Source organism: Falco peregrinus, chromosome 9 (genome assembly GCF_023634155.1).
Source record: "Falco peregrinus isolate bFalPer1 chromosome 9, bFalPer1.pri, whole genome shotgun sequence".
Taxonomy (NCBI): Eukaryota; Metazoa; Chordata; class Aves; order Falconiformes; family Falconidae; genus Falco; species Falco peregrinus.
In genome coordinates, this window is record NC_073729.1 from 33,026,263 (window position 1) to 33,044,702 (window position 18,440).

The 18,440-nt window shown below is 55.6% G+C and overlaps 2 protein-coding genes across 4 annotated transcripts; both read left to right on the top strand.

Annotated features, from left to right (window-relative positions):
* Window positions 1-3,938: 3,938 nt before the first annotated feature.
* CCN5 (cellular communication network factor 5) lies at window positions 3,939-9,657 on the top strand. Of its 3 annotated transcripts, none has more exons than XM_055813716.1 (5): window positions 3,939-4,099; window positions 6,464-6,680; window positions 7,302-7,553; window positions 7,742-7,935; window positions 8,870-9,657. In XM_055813716.1, the coding sequence occupies exons 1-5, from the start codon at window positions 4,040-4,042 to the stop codon at window positions 9,146-9,148; spliced, it is 1,002 nt and encodes a 333-aa protein (XP_055669691.1). In that variant the 5' UTR covers window positions 3,939-4,039; the 3' UTR covers window positions 9,149-9,657. The 3 variants fall into 3 exon arrangements, with proteins under 3 accessions (XP_055669691.1, XP_055669692.1, XP_013153424.3); XM_055813717.1 differs by having other exon boundaries at window positions 8,883-9,022; XM_013297970.3 differs by having other exon boundaries at window positions 3,942-4,099; window positions 8,461-9,012.
* Window positions 9,658-13,889: 4,232 nt separating this feature from the next.
* LOC101914865 (P2Y purinoceptor 1-like) lies at window positions 13,890-15,234 on the top strand. Its single transcript, XM_055813713.1, has one exon. The coding sequence runs from the start codon at window positions 13,890-13,892 to the stop codon at window positions 14,943-14,945; it is 1,056 nt and encodes a 351-aa protein (XP_055669688.1). The 3' UTR covers window positions 14,946-15,234.
* The last annotated feature ends 3,206 nt before the right edge of the window (window positions 15,235-18,440 follow it).

Genomic DNA, 18,440 nt, shown 5'->3' on the forward strand with positions numbered 1-18,440 from the left:
CTTTGGCTGTTCCGGAGCCGTTGCTGACCGAGGCACAGCAGCCACCCCCGGGACGCCTGGCTGGCCTGCGGCATCGGAAATGCAGCGGCTCGTGGGAGGGCACGGCTCTGGGCAGCGGAGGAGAAAGTGGCAGCGTGAGATCATAGAACCATCGAATCGGTGAGGTCGGCAAAGACCTTTGAGATCATTGAGTCCAGCCGTTAAGCTAGCACTGCCAAGCCCATCACTAAATCATGTCCCCAAGTGCTATATCTATACGACTTTCAAACATCTCCAGGGATGGTGACTCCACCGCTTCCCTGGGCAGTCTGTTCCAATACTTGACCACCCTTTCCATGAAGGCATTTTTCCTAATATCCAATCTAAACCTCTTCTGGCATAGCTTGAGGCCCTTTTGTCTTGTCCTGCTGCTTGTTACCTGGGAGCAGAGACCGACCCGCCCCTGCCTACAGCCCCTTTCAGGTGATTGCAGGGAGCAATAAGGTCCCCCCTGAGCCTCCTCCTCTCCAGGCTGAACACCCCCAGTTTCCCCAGCCGCCCCCCATCAGACTGGTGCCCCGGCCCCTTCCCCAGCCCCGTTCCCATCTCTGGACACGCTCCAGCCCCTCCACGTCCCTCCCGCAGCGAGGGGCCCAGAGCCGGACACGGGACTCGCAGTGCAGCCTCACCAGTGCTGAGCACAGCGGGACGATCGCCGCCCTGGTCCTGCTGGCCACACTGCTGGGGACACCAGCCAGGCTGCTGTTGGCCTCTTGGCCACCTGGGCACACTGGGGGCTCCTGCCCAGCGGCTGCTGCCCAGCCCCCCCGGCCCTTTCCCGCCGGGCAGTTCCCAGCCCCCTGCCCCAGCCCGCAGCTGCCGGGGGCTGGTGTGACCCCCGGGCAGGGCCCGGCACTGACCCCGCTGAACCTCACACTGGTGGCCTCGGCCCCTCGGCCCGGCTGCCCAGCCCCCCCACAGAGCCCCCCGCCCCCCAGCAGGCCAGCGCTCCCCCCCAGCTTGGTGGTGTCTGCAAACTGACTGGGGGTGCACTCGATCCCCTCGTCCAGATCATCCATAAAGACATTGAACAGGGCTGGCCCCAGCGCTGAGCCCCGGGGAACATCGCTGGTGCCCAGCACCAGCAGGATGAGACTCCATCCCACACCACGCTTTGGGCTCGGCCGCCCAGCCAGGGCCTCACCCAGCGCAGAGCATCCCCATCCCAGCCATGAGCAGCCGGGTTCTCCAGGAGATGCTGTGGGAGACAGGATCCAAAAGCTTTACTAAAGTCTAGGTAGACACCAGCCACAGCCTTTCCCTCATCCACTAGGCAGGTCTCCTTGTCATAGAAGGAGATTAGGTTCGTCAGGCAGGACCTGCCTTTTATAACCCCACTCTGGCTGGGCCTGACCCCTGGTTGTCCTGCACATGCCACGTGATGGCACCCAGGGTGATCAGCTCCATAACCTTCCCCAGCACCGAGGTTGGGCTGACAGGGCTGTAGTTCCCTGGATCCTCCTTCCAGCCCTTCTTGTAGATGGGCATCACACCTGCTACCTTCCCGTCAGTTGGGACCTCCCCGGTTAGCCAGGACTGGTGACAAATGATGGAGGTTGGCTCGGTGAGCGCTGCCGCCAGCTCCCTCCGTGCCCTCGGGTGGATCCCATCCGGCCCCAGAGACCCGTGTGTGTCTGAGTGGTGTAGCAGGTCGCTGACCATTTCCCCTTGGGTTATGGGAGCTTCATTCTGCTCCTCATCCCCGCCTTCCAGCTCAGGGACCAAGTACCTGCAGAACAACCGGTCTTGCTATTAAAGACTGAGGCAAAGGAGGCATTAAGTACTGTAGCCTTTTCCTCACCCTTTGTCCCTGTGTTTCCCTATCCAATAAAGGTTGGAGAATCTCCTTAGCCCTCCTTTTGTTGCTAATGTATCCATATATCCATATATTTTCTATAGAGACATAAACCACCTGTGCACCATACTGAAGTGCTCTGCTGTGGATTGTGCCCCAGAGATGTGGCTCCAGCCTTCAGTATCAAACCTTCTGGCTTGTGAGCACCTGTCGGTGGGGCCTGGACCTCCCTGCTAGTGAGGACAGAGAGATGCGGGGTCCTCACGCCTCCCTGCAATAGGCAGGGCTGCCAGTGCGAATCCCTGGACCTCTGGGCATGGCTCTGATGTTGCAGGGAGCTGGGGCTCCCGCGTGAGAAGCAGAGAGTCCAGCGCCAGGATCAGTGACAGCAGCCTTTGGAAAGTGGCCTGGTATTTCCACAAGCTGCCATGACCTCATTAACAGGCTGATTGCAGCTAACGAAGCAAAACCAAAGCAGAGAATCAGGGTGGTAACAGGAGAGCTCGGGCTGTGCGCTCCTCCCTGCGGGCTCTGCCCTCCCTGCTCCGTGCCCGGGCTTCCAGGCCATGGCGAGTGGTGGAGCTGGGGTTGGGATTGCTGCTCAGGTGACTGAAGACCTGTTTTGTGAAAGCAAAAGCAAAAAGAAGAGGGAAAAGCCTGGAGGGGGGTATGGGCCATCACTCCTACTTGTAGAATTTTGATGCTCTGCTTAAATGGCACCCAGCCCCTCCTGCCTGTTTGCCAACATTTATCATAATATATGTTGTATATATGTATATGTTAATAATCATATCATGGCTATGTTTGTAATAATAGTATAATTAATAAATAGCAAAGTATATGTTAATAATAATATATGTTAATATGTTATATATAGTGGCAGTTCTCATCATGCCTGCAAGGTACGGAGAGTCTGTGTGCAGCTACCAGGGTCTGGCCCCCAGCCCATGTCCTGCAGGTAAGGGGGGTGCAGGAGGGGAGCCAGGGAGAGCTGCAGGGCATCCCACATCCTTACGTGATCTCAGGCCTTTCCTTCGACCTCTGGACTTATAAATTCCCCCTCTTACATCTTGTGATAAGATCTGGGGGATGGGAATGTGGACAAGGGCCTCAGTTTCCTGAGATGTTTCGTTTTCAATTTCCTAAACACCAGCCTTCTGCCCCCAGAAACAGTGATTGAGAGGAAAGCTTGCACAGGGCAGACTGAGAAGTGCTAAAGCACTAGGAGGCAACCGCTGAGCACCCACTTTTCCTCCCCAGACTTGGATTGTAGATTCTCATGATTGCTTAAGACAGTCATAATTTTGGGGGAGCTGAATTTGCGTTTACAAGGCTTAAAATCAGCAGGGCCAGACTGCAGCTTTCCCTGCATCATGTACCCAGGGCAATGCAACACAATGTGCATCCAGCCCCCCTTGCCCCAGCAGCCTCCCTGGGTGCTGTGGCAGCAGCACCACCCCAGCAAATCCCCTTCGGCACAGAGAGGGAAGCACACCTCTGCTGCCTGGAGATCTTGCCTGGCAAACTGCTGCAGCCTCAGCTGCTGGCAGTCAAAAGCAAGTCATACACGGTCCCCAGCGATGGAGGGACAGGATCCTGCCCTTGGCTTCAGGGCTCTGTACAGCGTGGGCATCCACCCCTCTCCCACAGCCTGCCAGGCGCTGGGCTCACTGTAAAACACAGGGGTGCATGCCCTGTTCCTGCTTCGTCTGGCAATGCCCCTGGGTAGCAGCACAGACAGCCCTGCCAAACCCTTCAAAACCCAGGAGGAAGATACCAACTCTGTCTGGGCAGACCTTGATCAGTAGGCAGAGGCATGGACCTACCCTCCTGGTTGGGGCTAGCAGCAAGGAGCCACTTCACCCCACCAGCCTGGGTCCCAGCCCCTCTCCTGTGCTCCTCAGGGAGAGCGTCCCTTCCCTTCGCTCGCTGCCTCGGTGGACAGCACATTCTCACCTTGAGGGGACTGGAAATGGCAGCTGGAATGCGGGCTGGAAAAAAAAAAAAGAAAGAAAAAAAAAAAAAAGAAAATCTTGAGGCTTATCCAAACCTACTCATGTTTATATTGGAGCCTGTGAGTGACATCAGAGCAGGGAGAGTATAAACACCAGCAGGACCTATCCCGAGCTTTAAAACCTGCAAACTCTCCTCTGCCTTCAAACTGCCCGGGGGATGATGTGCTGAAGTGGCAGAGTGGAGAGCAGCATGAGGCTCCAGCTAGAGAAGCAGCTCCTCTTCCTCTCCCTCCTCTGCATCCTCGCCAAGGTAAGGGAGACGGGACCCTGGGGCAGCTTTAGCCTTACTCGGGGAAGCACCTGGATCTTGCAAAGTGGGATGCAGGGAGGACTGGGGTGTTACGAGCCCAGTAGCTAACGCCGGCTGGCAGACAGGCTGTATTTCTGCAGTCGCACGGGGGCAGAGCTATGCTTGGGAGAGTTATTTGCGATTAAGCAGTGGGGTCTTAACGTTCCTGGGCCAAAGACGTTCGCTGGTGCAAGTCCACAGAGCAGAGAGGAATGAGAGCAATGTGCTCTGTTTGCTTGCCCCATCCCTGCAGCCCTCCCAGGGCGGTGGCATGCTCCCTGCGAGTGAGCGAGCAGCTCGGTGGTAGCAGCTCCTGCAGGCTCCTTTGTCCCTGCCCAGGCTCCCCAGCCTCTGCATTACTCAGCTCTCCCTGGGTTGCTCAAGCAAAGCTGGTGCCTCTGACAGAATTTGGGTTGTAGTGATTTTATTATTTTTTTTCTCTTGGACTCTGTGTGAAGATAGTTGCCTGTGTAGAGAACAGGAAAGTTGAAAAGTTTGGGGTATCTCAGCTCCAAGTTCTAATTTCTGCTTGAAACTCAAAGCAGACCTTCTGCAAGCAGGGACATCGTGGCAGCATCGTGCATATTTGACTCCTTTCCCAGACAGTTAAGATCTCTGACAGAAGCCACATTGTCATCTAAAGACAAGTTAATTAGAAAGAGCAGGGGAAAATGGGTTAATGGCTTGTTTAATCTTTCTAAAACATTGATTTGTAATAGCAGCCTCCTGAAAGATGAAAAATGCCCTTGGCTGCCTGGGTAAGCTGTGATGGAGAAATGATTCCTGCTCCAGGCACTGATGAGTGCCTGGAGAATCACCAAGAGCCCTCGTGCCTCCAGCCCAAACCTGGCCACCACAGCCAGTCCTTCAGTCCCTGCCACCACCCCCTCTGGTTTCTGCCACACTAATAATGCTGCTCATTGATAGAACTAAAACAAGACCCAGATTGCCCAGCCCATTTTGCATAGATTTTATCTTCAGTTGCTGGCACTAGTATTTCTACCGCCCCATAAAAAACATCTGAACTGCTGTGAATGGGGAACAGATAGCACACCAGTACCTACCATCTCTGTCTAACTGGTCATGTCAGACCTGATGATATTGGGAGAAAGTAAAGGAGAAAGAAAACCGTTGTCTAAAATCCATGTGGTCCAGCTGAACCCATCGATCTCTTGGCAGTCTCAGCAGTATTTGGACCAGCACAGGGATGCATTCTTTGATTGCGTGTTTGCTGAACTGCTGCCTGCGCTGCACTTGCTGGCCACGCAGCAAGCAAAGTGTGTGTGGTACTGAGCAGCAGGGCTGCCGCAGGGCAGCTCAGAGCTTCTGTGTGGGGCTCACACACAGTCAGGCCAGGACTGGCAAAGAATTCACTTTCAAACTGCAGAGCTAACTCACTTGGCTTCAGGCTCTATATGTAACAGCCCTGTCAGATACGACATGATGGGAGCACAAGTGCTGCCTGCAAAAGCTGTCTGTGCCAGGGTAATTGTGCAAGCAGAATGAGCCGTGGCTATAAACACCTACCTGCCTGCGTGAACTCCTGCAGGCACATCCCTGGCAAACAATCGGCTGAGCAGGCAAACGACTGCAGTGCACAGCCCTGCCGGAGCAATTGCTCAGTCTAGCTAGGAGGGGAAATGCAGCTCCCAGCCCTCGAAAAAGTGCCTATCTCAGGGCTCCTCGCCCAGTGGCCAGGCCAGGCAGAGGATGCTGCAGCCAGGGCCAGGCAGAGGATGCTGCAGCCAGGCCAGGCAGAGGAGGCAGCTGGACCAGGAAGGAAAGCAGTGAGGTTCGCTTGGCTTCAGCTCCCCCACAGCCGCTGCAATGCCCTGTTTCTTGGCTGTTAAGTCTGTTGGGAGTGGAGTGCTGTGCCCTCACCATGTGCATTCAGTCCCTGCAAAGCCGCGTCTCCAGCTGGGTGCAGCCCGCTGCCTCGGGGGCAGGCATGGGGGTGGCTGCTTTCCCTCCCTTTAAGGGGACTGCCAGCCCCTTAAATCACCACCACTGCATGGGGCATTCCCCTTGTAGTTCTGTTCTCCCCTGTGTATTCAAAGCAGTGGTGCATTTAAGTCCCCATCCTGCACGGTGCTGAGCATCCCTCATTCTCCCTGGTTTTCAATAGGTGCCCATCCACACTGTACCCTAAGGGGACAGTAGCTTTCCAGGCTGCTTTGCCGTATTCCCATGGATTCGCAGAGCCTCCCTCCACCGAAAATCTGCCCCCATGACTGAGAGAAGGTTACCTGGCTGTCCCAAGTGAAACAGCAGCCGTTAGCCAAAATCACAACCTGTATGGAACCAGCAATGGCTTTGCCTCCACAGGTGTGTGCCCAGCTGTGCCGGAGACCATGCTACTGCCCCTGGGTGCCACCCCGCTGCCCCCGTGGGTCCCCCCTGGTCCTGGATGGCTGTGGCTGCTGTAAGATCTGCGCCCGGCGCCTGGGAGAGCCCTGCGATTTCCTCCACATCTGCGACCAGAGCCAGGGCCTCGTCTGTGACTACAGTGCGGTGCCCGCGGGGACAGGAGCCACCTGCAACTGTGAGCACAGGGGGTGCCCTCTCCCCCCAGGGATCACCCATTGCTCCCAGCCCATCGTGCACCCCAGCTCCAGCCGTGGCCCTGGCCAGCTCCAGGCATCCCATGGCATTTTCAGGGAAGAGGTTAAGGTCAGGAAAGCAGCTGTACTGAGGATGATGCTGGCAGCTTGGGCATGGGGCTGTGCTGCAGGTCCCACCAGCTCTCGTGCTGTTTACCATCTGGGGATGCAAGGTGGTTTGAGCAGGGATGGATGCGGGGGTCCCAGGGATGCTGCAGTCACCCTGCCAGGGATGAAGCCTGGGAGTCCTGCAGAGCAATTCCAGATGCATTTTTTCTAGCCTGAAAACTCTGAAAGGCAGGGTCACAGCCAAAGGGCAGTGGGTTTCTCACCTGCCAGTGAGCTGTTGCTTTGAAAAAACAGAGAGAGGAGGAGGCAGGGAAGGGGAGGAGGTTCGGCAACGCACCTGCAAATCATGTCTGCCCCACTTCTGTCAGTCACTTCTGTGGCCCCCCAGTTCAGTCCCTTTATGCCAGCCCCACATTTCCCCCCAGCAGTCCCCTCTGCCATCCACATTTCTCTGTCACTTTGTCCCTAATGGATTCCCTGGCTGTCACTTGCAGTTGAAGATGGTGAGGAGGGCTGCGAGGTGAATGGCCGGGTCTATCGAGATGGGGAGGTTTTCCAGCCCAGCTGCAAACTCCAGTGCCGCTGCCTGGATGGGGGCTTCACCTGCATCCCACTCTGCCAGGAGGATGTGCGGCTGCCCACCCCGGACTGCCCCTACCCACGGCGCGTAGAGGTCCCAGGGAAGTGCTGCCCTGAGTGGATTTGTGAAGCCCGGGACCAGTACCTCCTCCGAGATGCTGGGGCAGGTAAGATGCAGGACGTGCCAGTGAAGGGATGCCCGCGCAGGTCTCTGGGGATGGTCCCTTCACCCCAGACTATGAACATCAACAGGAGACACCTTGCTACACGTTTCTCTGCCACGCAGGGCTACACTTTCAGGGCACATTGTACCTGGCCCCAACCACCCTTTTTCCCCTCATCTCTTTTCATCTAGCCCCTGGGGCAGCATCCCCACCGCTGCTGTACCCCTGCCAGGAGTGGGGTACAGAGTGGAGTGCCTGCTCGGCCACCTGCGGCGTGGGCTTTTCGACCCGCGTCTCCAACCAGAACCGTTACTGCAGGCTGGAGACTCAGAGGCGGCTCTGCATGGCCAGACCCTGCCCGGCTCTGCCGGCAGCATCCCTGGTGGTAAGTGAGGGCTTCGGTGAAGCTGGTGCCTCTGGCAACAGGTTTGCTTGTGAAAGGCAAATGCCAGCCAACATGAGCCAGGGGACCCTCGATGACCTGTGGGCACCCCATCACCTCTCCTCAGCCTTGAGCTGACCGTGTCTCAGGGACAGATAAACCACCTCCTGAAACTTCACTTGGAAAACAGATGATGGCAGGTGCAGACCTGAATTTTGGGGTCTCTGAATCCAAGAGTACTGTGGATCCCACATAACCCTGAGCCACAGGGGTGACCCTGCCCCTATGGCCAGAGGTGCACTTGCAGCTCCCACCTGGCTCCCTGGGTACACCTGAGAGGTGGCTCTGCCACCTTCAGCCAGCCTAGCACAGCCCCAGCGCGGACATGGTGCAAAAGCACCCTGTTCACACACACGCGGCGCGTTCTGGGGTCAGGCACCTGCACTGCCACATGCCCCTGCCCCCTAGATGTGGGGGACATGCCATCACCCTGCTCCATCTCCCCATCACTCTGTTTTACCTTTCCAGAGGGGAAAATGAGGTCGTTTGTAGCCATGCCCACCCCCATCGCATCCCAGAGCCAAGGCCTCGTCCCAGCAGAGTCTGGCACAAGCCCACGGCACTGTGGTTTTGGTGGAGATGGAGAATGTGTCCCTGAGGAAACTAGGGAAGAACTGATGGACTTTGGCTGCAAAGAAAGGTGGAAATAGAAAACAAGATCCCTGTGTCACCCAGCACCTGCCCCCTCTGTGCACCCCGCTGCTCCAGGCCGGGTTACTGGGCAGCATCCCCGAGTTTCTTAGGCTGAATGAAATGGGAAATGGGGAAACCCTTCCCTGAGCGTGAACTGACCCAAGAAACCAGGAATTGGTCCTTTCGCGGATCGGTGGGGCTTTTGGAGAGGTGATGCTGCTCCTCCACCGTGTCACGCACACAGCTCTGCTCTGCAGGGGCTGTGAGAGAGACTGTCTCCAGGCACCTGGAAGCCCAAATCCCCAGGGGGAACCCTGACACCCTGCCCTTCCAGGGAAGGAGCAGGTACATCGGGCTGCACACCACAAGTCACCATCACACCAGGCTGAGCAGCTTGACAGTGCACAAGCTCTGCCATCCCACGATATCCACTCCAGAGACCAGCAGCTGCTTCCTGGGCATGGGCAGAGGCATCCTCCTGATGGCAGCTCTAATTCACCTTCCCCGCATCCCTCCAGAATAAACACAAACCTTCCTGCTCCGCCTGGCCTCCTCCTCTCCAAAGCACTGGCGGTTTGGCAGGGCTTCGGCGAGCGAGGAGCTCAGACGCAGGAGACACCGCTCCACAGCACCAGACATACCGCCTGCCATCCAAGCACATACCCCACAAGCCAAGGCCAAAAGAAAAGCAGGAAAAAGAGAAAACAAATCGCAAAGATGAGTCGGGGCCTCTCCCGACGGGCTGGAGCTGCTCCAGCTATGCAAGAGTCGGCGCAGGAATGTTGCGAGCAGCTCTGCCTTGACTTTCTCACATGATCACGTCATTTCTCACAATCCTTCTGGGTGATTGAAAAATGAAACCCAAATGCCCTCTAACGGCCTCGCACAAGTGTGCAGAGGGAACGCGCATCCCATGGCAGGGCGAGAAGGGCAACTGGAAAGCAGCAGTGGTTTAGGTGACGTGTCCAGGCAAGATACAGACAGTTTAGATGTGTATTCGTGGAACTGAAAATAAAGATGTGCTCATCTAGGTGTGGAGCTTGTCTGAGCCTGTCTGTGCAGGGTAAGCCCGGCTCCGGTGAGCCCTCAGGAGCCCTGCTGCTCATGGCTAGCTTGGCTGCTGCAGGAGAGGTCTGACCCAGGATGGGGCAGCTTGGAAGCACCTCAATTCAGGCTGTTTAGGATAAGAAAATGAAAAGAAAAGAAAAAAAAAAGTGAATCAAAGCACTGAAAACATTATTACAGTATATTATACCCTAGATTAAATTCTGCCCCTTTGCTTCTACCCATCTGTAAGCTCCATCAGCTCTGCCAACGGGACCAGCCCTGGCCGTGGCAGTGCCTGGATCTCCACTTGCTGCTGGGATGTGTGGGGGAGCACAGCATGGTGCTGGGCTGTGTTACCGCTGGCTCTGCAGCCCCAGGCACGCACCAGGCCATGCCTCTTCTCAGCCTCTCCAAAACCAAAGCCCAAATTCTCCCCCTGCAACTCATTCCTCCTCCCGCCAGCCCCACGCCTCCTCCAGACCCCAGACCAAGCTTTCCCTGGCATCACGCCACTGCTGTCACCAGCTGCCACGTGATCCCAACCCAGGCCAATGTGACACCAGGGCAGGTTTGGGGGTGCAGGGGCAAAAGGCTGAATGGCAGGGGGAGCTCCCCTCTCCTGCTGGGGGAAAGCCTCCCCACAAGCAGCAGGAGAGGCAGCAGGGCCAAGGCAGCTGCTCGCCCACTCCCTGGGCCCTTGCAAGTGTTGAAAATAAAATTGAAGTCAAGGATGCTTTTCAGTCACCTCTTGGGAATAATAAAAAAAAAAATATCTCACTGCTTATGCAGTAAAATATGGCTTGCAAAGAGAATTTACTGTGATCATCTGGTGCTCTGCCCGAATACAAATCATTAATTCAGTTTGATACGGGGGACACAGTGAACCTCTGGTAGGCAGCAAACCAGAGAATGAACATGGCCCCATCTGCAGCTTTTGTTTACTTTTTTCACCTCTGCAACGGCCATGCCAAAAAACCAGCTCATGTTGACTTTAAAACCACAGTGTTCCTTGATTGACATGCATAAGACTTGTTCTGTGTACTGAAAATCCTGTTTTTAAACCAGTTCTTTTTTGAGCATGTTGGGACACAGCCACCAGGGCCAGGTGAGCTGCTGGCGGGGAGCGCTGTCAGGACTCTCACCCCCTCCCAAATCCTGCCCAGCCACCTCTGGGTGATGGTAAAAATCAAAAGGTCACTTTTTAAGTGGCAACCTGTAATTCTCATCTCAAACAGAAATGACTCAACACACCTCTGCTATAATTTTCTTTTTTTTCCCTGCAAAATTACATTTCTCCCTGATTCACTAAGCAGAAAACATCTAAATAATGAATTAATGACTCCAAATAAATCAGAGTTATTTTTCCTTAAGAATACATGGAAATCAACTCCTGCAATTTGACTGCCAGTCTCTCAATATATGCTGTTCCCTCTATAGCCCTGCTACCCTGGAAGCATGTGGTTATTTGAGGATCACGTTTACTGCGGGTCCTGGTGCAGCAGGTCCTGGGCTTTGCCTGCTCTTGTGGGGCAGTAAATACTCTGCCATCCACAGGTGATTACAGTCACCTGTAAAGATCAAAAATCCAAACAGAAGACAACTCACCCCGTCCTCAAGGCACACTGCCACCTCTGCGAGCATAAATGGCACGTGGTGATTCAACAACCATATTCCCCAACAGTGGTGAGCAACAGATCACAGCTCATTTCCGTGCAAACAGATGCAGCAGCTGAAGGAGAAACTGTGTGCTGCTGCATGAGTAAACAAAGTGCATCAGAATTTTTTTCCCAAGCCATTCTCATGACTGATGATTTTTAAACGGTGGAGTTGGTGGAGAAAGGGCTGGATGAGCCTCTCATTAAAGCTAAATGTTTTCAGCTACCTCCTGAGCACAGGAATGCAGTTATCCATAAAAAAAAAAAAAAAAAAAGTACATCAAAGTCCTTTTTTTGCTGTTGGTGAAGAGCCTTGAATTGGTTGCCTGAAAGCCCATCAGCCCATCACTCAAGTTCCGTGTTTGCTACCTACAGGAGCTGTCCCAGCCCTGTGCTCTCACACTGCCCTGGGCAGGCTGGCAGCAGCATTGCCGCCCCATGCTGGAGCTGGGCACCAGAGGGGAGCATCCTGATACGGGATGCAAAGCTGGGTGGTAGCATCTCTACTGCGAGTGAAATCATGGGTCGAGGGAACGTCTTACACATGAGACAGGCACGAGAGAACAGCAGTGCTGCTGTGTGTGTGCCTCCAACAGGTCCTGGGAGCAGGGGGTGTGGAGGGCACAGGGCTGCAGCCAGGGAACGGGTACTGCTCCCCGTACCCTGCCCTGCTCCTCTCTTCCCTTGGCAGGAGGCACCCAGCTCCAAGCCTTCATTCCAGGGACAGAGAAAGTTTTGCTTACACTGCTGAGAGCAGCTTGTGGCCCTTCCTGTGATTACAGCAGTCCTCCCAGCCAGCTGCTGTCTCTGCCTCAGTTTCCCAAACGGCAGATGTCCTGGGACAAAGGGGACTGCTCCTGGTTTGTTCCTCTCATCTCACTGCACTTCATAACTCAACCCCAGGCTGCAGGAGCAGCTGACATGCACGGAGTGAAGGGTGCAGGAGCAGGGCAGGATGGAGGACTGCTTTCCTGAGGGGTGAACACCCATGGACCCCCTCCTCTGTTGCTGTTGCTCATACAGAAGCACAGAGCCACCAGAGCCTCTGCAAACCTCAGAAAAGCCATATCCTTACTCCGTGGAAACAGCTTTTAAGCTTCATCTCTTGGGGCACAACCATAGTGGCTACATGTTATTACATAGGTGGAAATCACATGCAGCCTTTCCCATCGTTTATCTGCTCCAGCAAGCGCATTTTGGGGTACCATATGTGTGTTCACTCACAACAAGCAGCTGCCACCACCCCACATCATGACCTTCCCTACACTGTCCTCAAACCACTGTGCCCAAGCGTGGTCCAGCAGAGATGCTGGGCTGCTCCCAAGGAGAGACAGGCAGTCGGGATGACTCAGGCAGGACTCACCCCCTTCCTTCCCTGCTGGCAGGTGAGATCCCAGCCTCTTCCCATCCCCTGCCCTGCGTTAAGTTCCAGGAAATCAGGTGGCCGTGGCCCTTCCCTGAAGCTGTTTTACCAAGGTCATTTCCTTATGGCTTGCCAGGGTAAACCTTCCCCCCTCTGACTGTTGTTTACTCCTGCACCTGGAGGTGAAGTTATTTCTGGCCGTGTTTACATGGCAGGACGTGTTCAGCAATGCAGATGGGGGGTGGCTTTCTTTGGGGGTCCTCTTTGGGGTCGCTGCTTTTAGCTCTTGCCCCACCCTCACAGTATCTGGCTTCTTCTGCGTGACATCCCCGGCGGCAGGGAAGGCGGCGGAGGAAGGTCACAGCCTGACACGCATCTCCTCCCTGCGTGGCTCCAAACGGCTCGGAGGAGGAGGAGGGAGAGGATTTTTGTACCTGGGGAGGGATACGGTGGGCAGCCAGAGCAGGTGGTTGCTTAGGGAAGGGGCAGCGTTCAGCAGGGAGCGGGGCAGCAGCCCGGCGTGCCCACGCCTGCCGGCACTGCCTGCGGCACCGCTGCTGCCCCACGGAAAGCTGCCGGCCTCGACCTTGCCCCACTGCCACCGGTGCACAACACGGTCCGGGCAGGCGGCCGGGAGAAAGGCCGTCAGGGGTGGAAGCGAGGGACGAGCTCACGGGACGCAGGCTTCCAGCCCCCGGTCTGCAAGGGTGGGAGGTTTCTCCTCACGCCGCATGGGACACACCGGGCTGAAAGCTTTGGCCCCCGCCATCAGACATCCCCCACCCGCTCCGAGGCAGAGCCTCCCTCCCCGCTCCCTCCCTCCCGCTCGCTCCAGGCACGCCGTGTCCGAAATAGCCGGGCCCCCGCGCGTCCCCGGTGCCCGCCTCGAAATATCTCAAGTGGGCTGGCAGCGGCCCCGGCAGCGGTGGAAGCCACCGGGGCTCTCCGCTGAGGCGGCCATCGCCACAGCCTCCCCATGCTCCGGGGAGAGCCGGGTGCCCCCGACCCCCCTGCCAGGGCCCGTTGGGAGCGGAGAGGCAAGGGCAGCCGCAGGGAACGTGGCGCTGCCGGGGCTGGCTCTGGGCTCGGCGCTGCCCGTGCTGCCCTGCCTACGAGCCGCAGGCACCGCTTCGCCGGGCACCGGCACCCTGAGCAGCGCCACGACCAGCGCCGTCCCGCGAAGCCCACTGCAGCCCACCATGGCCACGGAGTCTCTCACCCCGTGGCCCGGCAATGACAGCAGGACCCTGTGCCCTGTGGATGTCACCTTCGCCCAGCGCTTCTTGCCTGCCGTCTACCTGGTGGTGATCCCGCTGGGGCTGGCGGGGAACGGGCTGGGACTGTGGCACATGTGCACCGGCCCCCAGCAGCGTGCCCGCCATCCCCTGGGCTTGCTGGTGGGCAACCTGGGTCTGGCCGACCTGCTGTACGTCAGCACGCTGCCCTTCCTCGTCAGCTACTACCTGCAGGGCAGAGTGTGGCTCTTTGGACCCGGCTGGTGCCGGATCACCCGGGGCCTCTTCCACCTCAACCTCTATGCCAGCATCGGCTTCCTCACCTGTATCAGCATCCACCGCTACCTGGGCATCGTGCACCCACTGAAGGCTCGGGGCAGGTGCCAGGGGGCAACTTCTTCAGCGTGGCTCAGCACGACGGTCTGGATGTGGGTCATTGCGCAGGTAGCTCCCGATTTCATCTTCAGCAAGATGGACGACATGGGGACACGGTGCCACGACACGACCGGGAACGAGAACCTGGGAGTTTACTTGCCATACACTGTGGCCATCACTGTGACTGGGTTTGTCATCCCATTCCTCATCATCATCGGATGTTACTGTCACGTGGTGGTGGTGCTCTGCAGGAATGACACCATGGACCTCAGCCTCAGGAGAAGAAGCATCAGACTGGTGATTCTTGTGATGGTCCTCTTCTCCATCTGCTTCCTTCCTTACCACGTCTTCAGAATCCTCAGCTTGTTGTCTCGAGGCTGGCAGCTGCAAGGGTCCTGCACACAGGCTTCAAAGCACATTTACGTTTCCTACCAGGTGACCCGGGGCCTGGCCAGCTTCAACAGTGCCCTCAACCCCCTGCTCTACGTGATGACCAGCAAAGACTGCATGTCATGTATGAGGACCATCCGCCAAAGAGCCAGCCAGTCGCTGGGGTCCACCTTCAGGAGCAAAACCTCTTGCCAGGCAGATGAGAAGAAGATGAGCATCATTCTTCGTGAGGTGGAGGCTTCTGATGACCTCTGAGGTACCCAACACCCCCTCCAAAGGATGCACCACTTCTGTTTGCTCTTGGCCCCATCTTGGGAGCAGCCCCCCAGCCTTGATGCCTGTTTTACAGAGAGGTGGTGACTGCAGCATCACTGGCTCATCTCACACAGGGATAGACAGGACTGCTGGCATCAGAGCACATACTGGGACCAGGTTTTAGAGCAAAGCTACTCAACCCAACCATTTTGCCTACAGTAACTTGGAGATGGAAAGAGGTGAACATTGCGTTTCCTCCAGTCCTGAAGTATTTCTCAGTTCAGCCTCCGACACAGCAGTCTGAGCTGGTTAACATCCCCCTGGCTCCCCAGCCACTCATCGAGCTCTCAGTGAGTGAGGGATGGGGGTGAATGACGCCTTGCCCCCCCTGCTGCATCCCCTCTCCTCCACTGGACGTGGGTTTGAGACAGGATTCCCTCCTTCACCTGAAGAGAGGGCACTGGTAATTAACTACCTGCGTCACAGGACAGCTGAGAGGGTGAATCTTTGTGGGGCAGGGCAGGGGGGGAAGTGCTGTCATCAAAATATTAGGTTTTTAGATACATGACTAAGCTGTGCCAGTTCCTGGGTGACTGGGCTGCTTCAGGATCTGTGTTATTCTCTACTGCCCACCCCCCCTGCAAAAGAAAAAAAGAATTTTAGCATTACTCACTCTCTTTTGGAAGAGCATATAGCAGACAACAACAAATTGGTATTTTAAAGTTTCTGGAGGCTGTTGGTTGGGGGTGGGGGTTTTTGCAAGGCAAATGACTGTAGTGGCTTGAACCGCTGCTTTCAGCAGGCAGATCCCAGGAGAGTTTTGAAATCTTCAGGTGGGTGGCTGCATCTCAGTCTTGCATCCCGCCTTGAGAGGGGATTAGACGTGTCTAGCAGAAATTAGACATGCAAAAAGAGAAGCACCACTGGTTTGAAGGCTTGTAAAGGCAAGGCTCACTGGTGAGGGCAGTCCTTCTGCTGTTGTTGGGGGGGGCATGTGGGGACCCCTTCTTCAGGGGGAACAGCAGCAACCAAGAGGCATTTCGTTTTTTGCTCTTGGTGCACCCCACCACGAACAGCTTGATGTTTTGGTCCTTGTGAAAGAAGCAATGTGACAGCAGATTTTGCAGCTCAGCTGAAGAAGTGAATTGTGAGTTAAAATCAGCCCATTCCAGGAAAGGGCCAACCCACAGATGCTGCGCTTTTTGGACCAAAGCCTGATATTTATCAAGGTCAACTGTTCCTCCTACAGACCCACCTTTGCTGCTGTGTGGAGGGAGCTGCAACTTGCTTTCAGATGGAGTTAATAGGTCTGAAGTGCAAATAAACACCTAATGCTTTCAGCCATGAGTCATCTGGCTTCTTTTAAAGCTTTAAAAGAACACAGGAGCCAGCTGGCCTGCGGGCTGGAGCAGGGGCCTGCCAGCCCCGGGGAGCAGTGACAAGTTTCCCAGGACTCTGCAGACAGGGAGCATGGCATACACAGGTAGGTCCCCAGAGTCTGCTCAGCACGAGGCAGGGTTGCCTGAAACTTTCAGCTCCCACCTCAACCAAAGGAAACACTAAGACAAAGCCTAAATTACAAGATGCTCTTCTGTCTCTGCAGTAGGGAAGATCTTTGGGGGATTGGGATCAGATATTGTCTCCTCCTTGCACACACTCCCCAGATCTGAGCTTCACCGGAGCTCTGAATTCTTCTCCTCTTTTCCTGAAAAAATATCCACACCTCCAAAAGCTGTCCGACTCTTCCATCTTCACACCTGGATCCCATCCAAGATGCTACAGCTCCCCACAGAACCAGCTTCAGCTGCCCACAACCCACAGGAGCTACATCTCACTGTCACTGCACCCACTTTGTGCATGATTGATTGAAACAAAGCATCACCTGCATCCCAGGGAGGGAGCACTGTGTAACAAGTGCCAGCAAACCCTGCTCTCACCCCCTGCATCACTGTGCCCAACTCTGTCTTCTCCAGTGACCCCTCAAGTCATTGTTAATGATGATTTAAAGATCTGTATCCTGAGAAGCATCCCTAAGCCCTAGGGACAGTTGCAGCCACAAAATCCGTTCATTTTTCTCTGTCCTGCATCTGTCAAATCAGCAAAAGCCATTAAGGATCTGTGTGTCAGGCTGATGCCCCTGAGATACTAGGGGCTTGGCTTCTTTTTGTATCTCCTACTTTGCAGTTCCCTTGATTCTCAGACAATACTACTTCCTCCTGTGAGCTAAAGGACTAAGCTCCTTCCCTTTATTAGCTGTATGTGTAATTAAGGGCCAACCGCTGGCACATGAGCCTGTGTGGCCAGCTTTTGCAGCTGGCGATGGAGCAGCCAAGCAGTCCTCCTTCCTCCAGCCCTCCCTGTCAAGGGAGGCTCCTTCCCTTGCAAACAGCAGCCGCTGCTCTCTGTGGGACACTGCAGCTGCATGGTCACTGCTGGGGACCTGCCCAAAACATGTGGGCACTACTGACCCCTCAAAGCCTCCCCAGGGCTCCTTATCCCCTGGGACCAGAGGGGTGGGATTGTCCCTGGAGCAACCAGCACAGGCAGCTCTTGCTCTGTGCCAGTCCCTGCTTGTGGCATGGGGAGGGGAGGATGCGGCACATGTTTGGGAGGGGGTGAGGGGACAAGGAAGGTGGGGAGCTGCCATATCCCCCCTTCTCCTTCTCCTAGCAGCTCTGCCAGCCATTGGCAGGGCCGTGCATGAGCATTTGCTGCTGGCAGGTGGGGGTCAGTGCTCACCGGAGCTGCTGTGCCATGGTTGCATCCTGGACCAGGCATCAGCTTTACTTCCAGGCTGGCACAAGCACAGGGAGAAGACATGAGTGGGCTGCAGCGGCGCCTGGGTCAACACCCACCCACTCAGGGGCTGGCTTTGAGCAAGGCCCCTTGCCCTCTGCTGCAGAGACCTTCCAGAGCTGTCAGGTTCCTTTACATGGGATGCAAATCCTCATGGGAGATGGCTCGGTAGGAATTAAAATTCATTTCACCTCTTGCGAGCTCCTGGCTTACGATGAGGTGAATGTCCCTCTCTCCCTCCCTTGGCTATCTGTTGCCAGACTTGAAGATGCCTAAAATCAGGTGGGAGGAATCCCACCTGTACTGTCCACTTTCCCCACAGCCTTTCTGGCACACCGAAGCGGAGCAATGATCTTGTCTGAACAATCAGCCTGAAAGCAGGCTATTAACTCCTTTACCCAAATTAGACCCAACCAACAAACCAAACATGGTGGGAATTCTCCTGCTGACATTAATGGGATTGGGATCAAGCTTGGCAATTTGGCAGCACTTCTTGCTTCATTAAATAAAACCTTCTTGGTTGAGGATTTGTTGCAAACGCAGTCAGGATTCGTTACATTAAAGAGAACTTTTGAGCTGACAGCCCAGGGAAGCCATTCATGCAGAATTAACAGGCGTATGTACAGATGCACAGATGTACAGCCACTTTCTTTAAAATGCAAAACTGTTTTTCTTGGCATGCAAAACACGCTACAAAAA

Coding starts and splice junctions, on each gene's coding strand:
- CCN5 (XM_055813716.1), top strand. CDS start 4,040: ATGAGGCTCCAGCTAGAGAAGCAGCTCCTCTTCCTCTCCCTCCTCTGC. Junction 4,100..6,463: donor TCCTCTGCATCCTCGCCAAG/GTAAGGGAGACG, acceptor TTGCCTCCACAG/GTGTGTGCCCAGCTGTGCCG. Junction 7,936..8,869: donor TGCCGGCAGCATCCCTGGTG/GTAAGTGAGGGC, acceptor TCACGCACACAG/CTCTGCTCTGCAGGGGCTGT.
- LOC101914865 (XM_055813713.1), top strand. CDS start 13,890: ATGGCCACGGAGTCTCTCACCCCGTGGCCCGGCAATGACAGCAGGACC.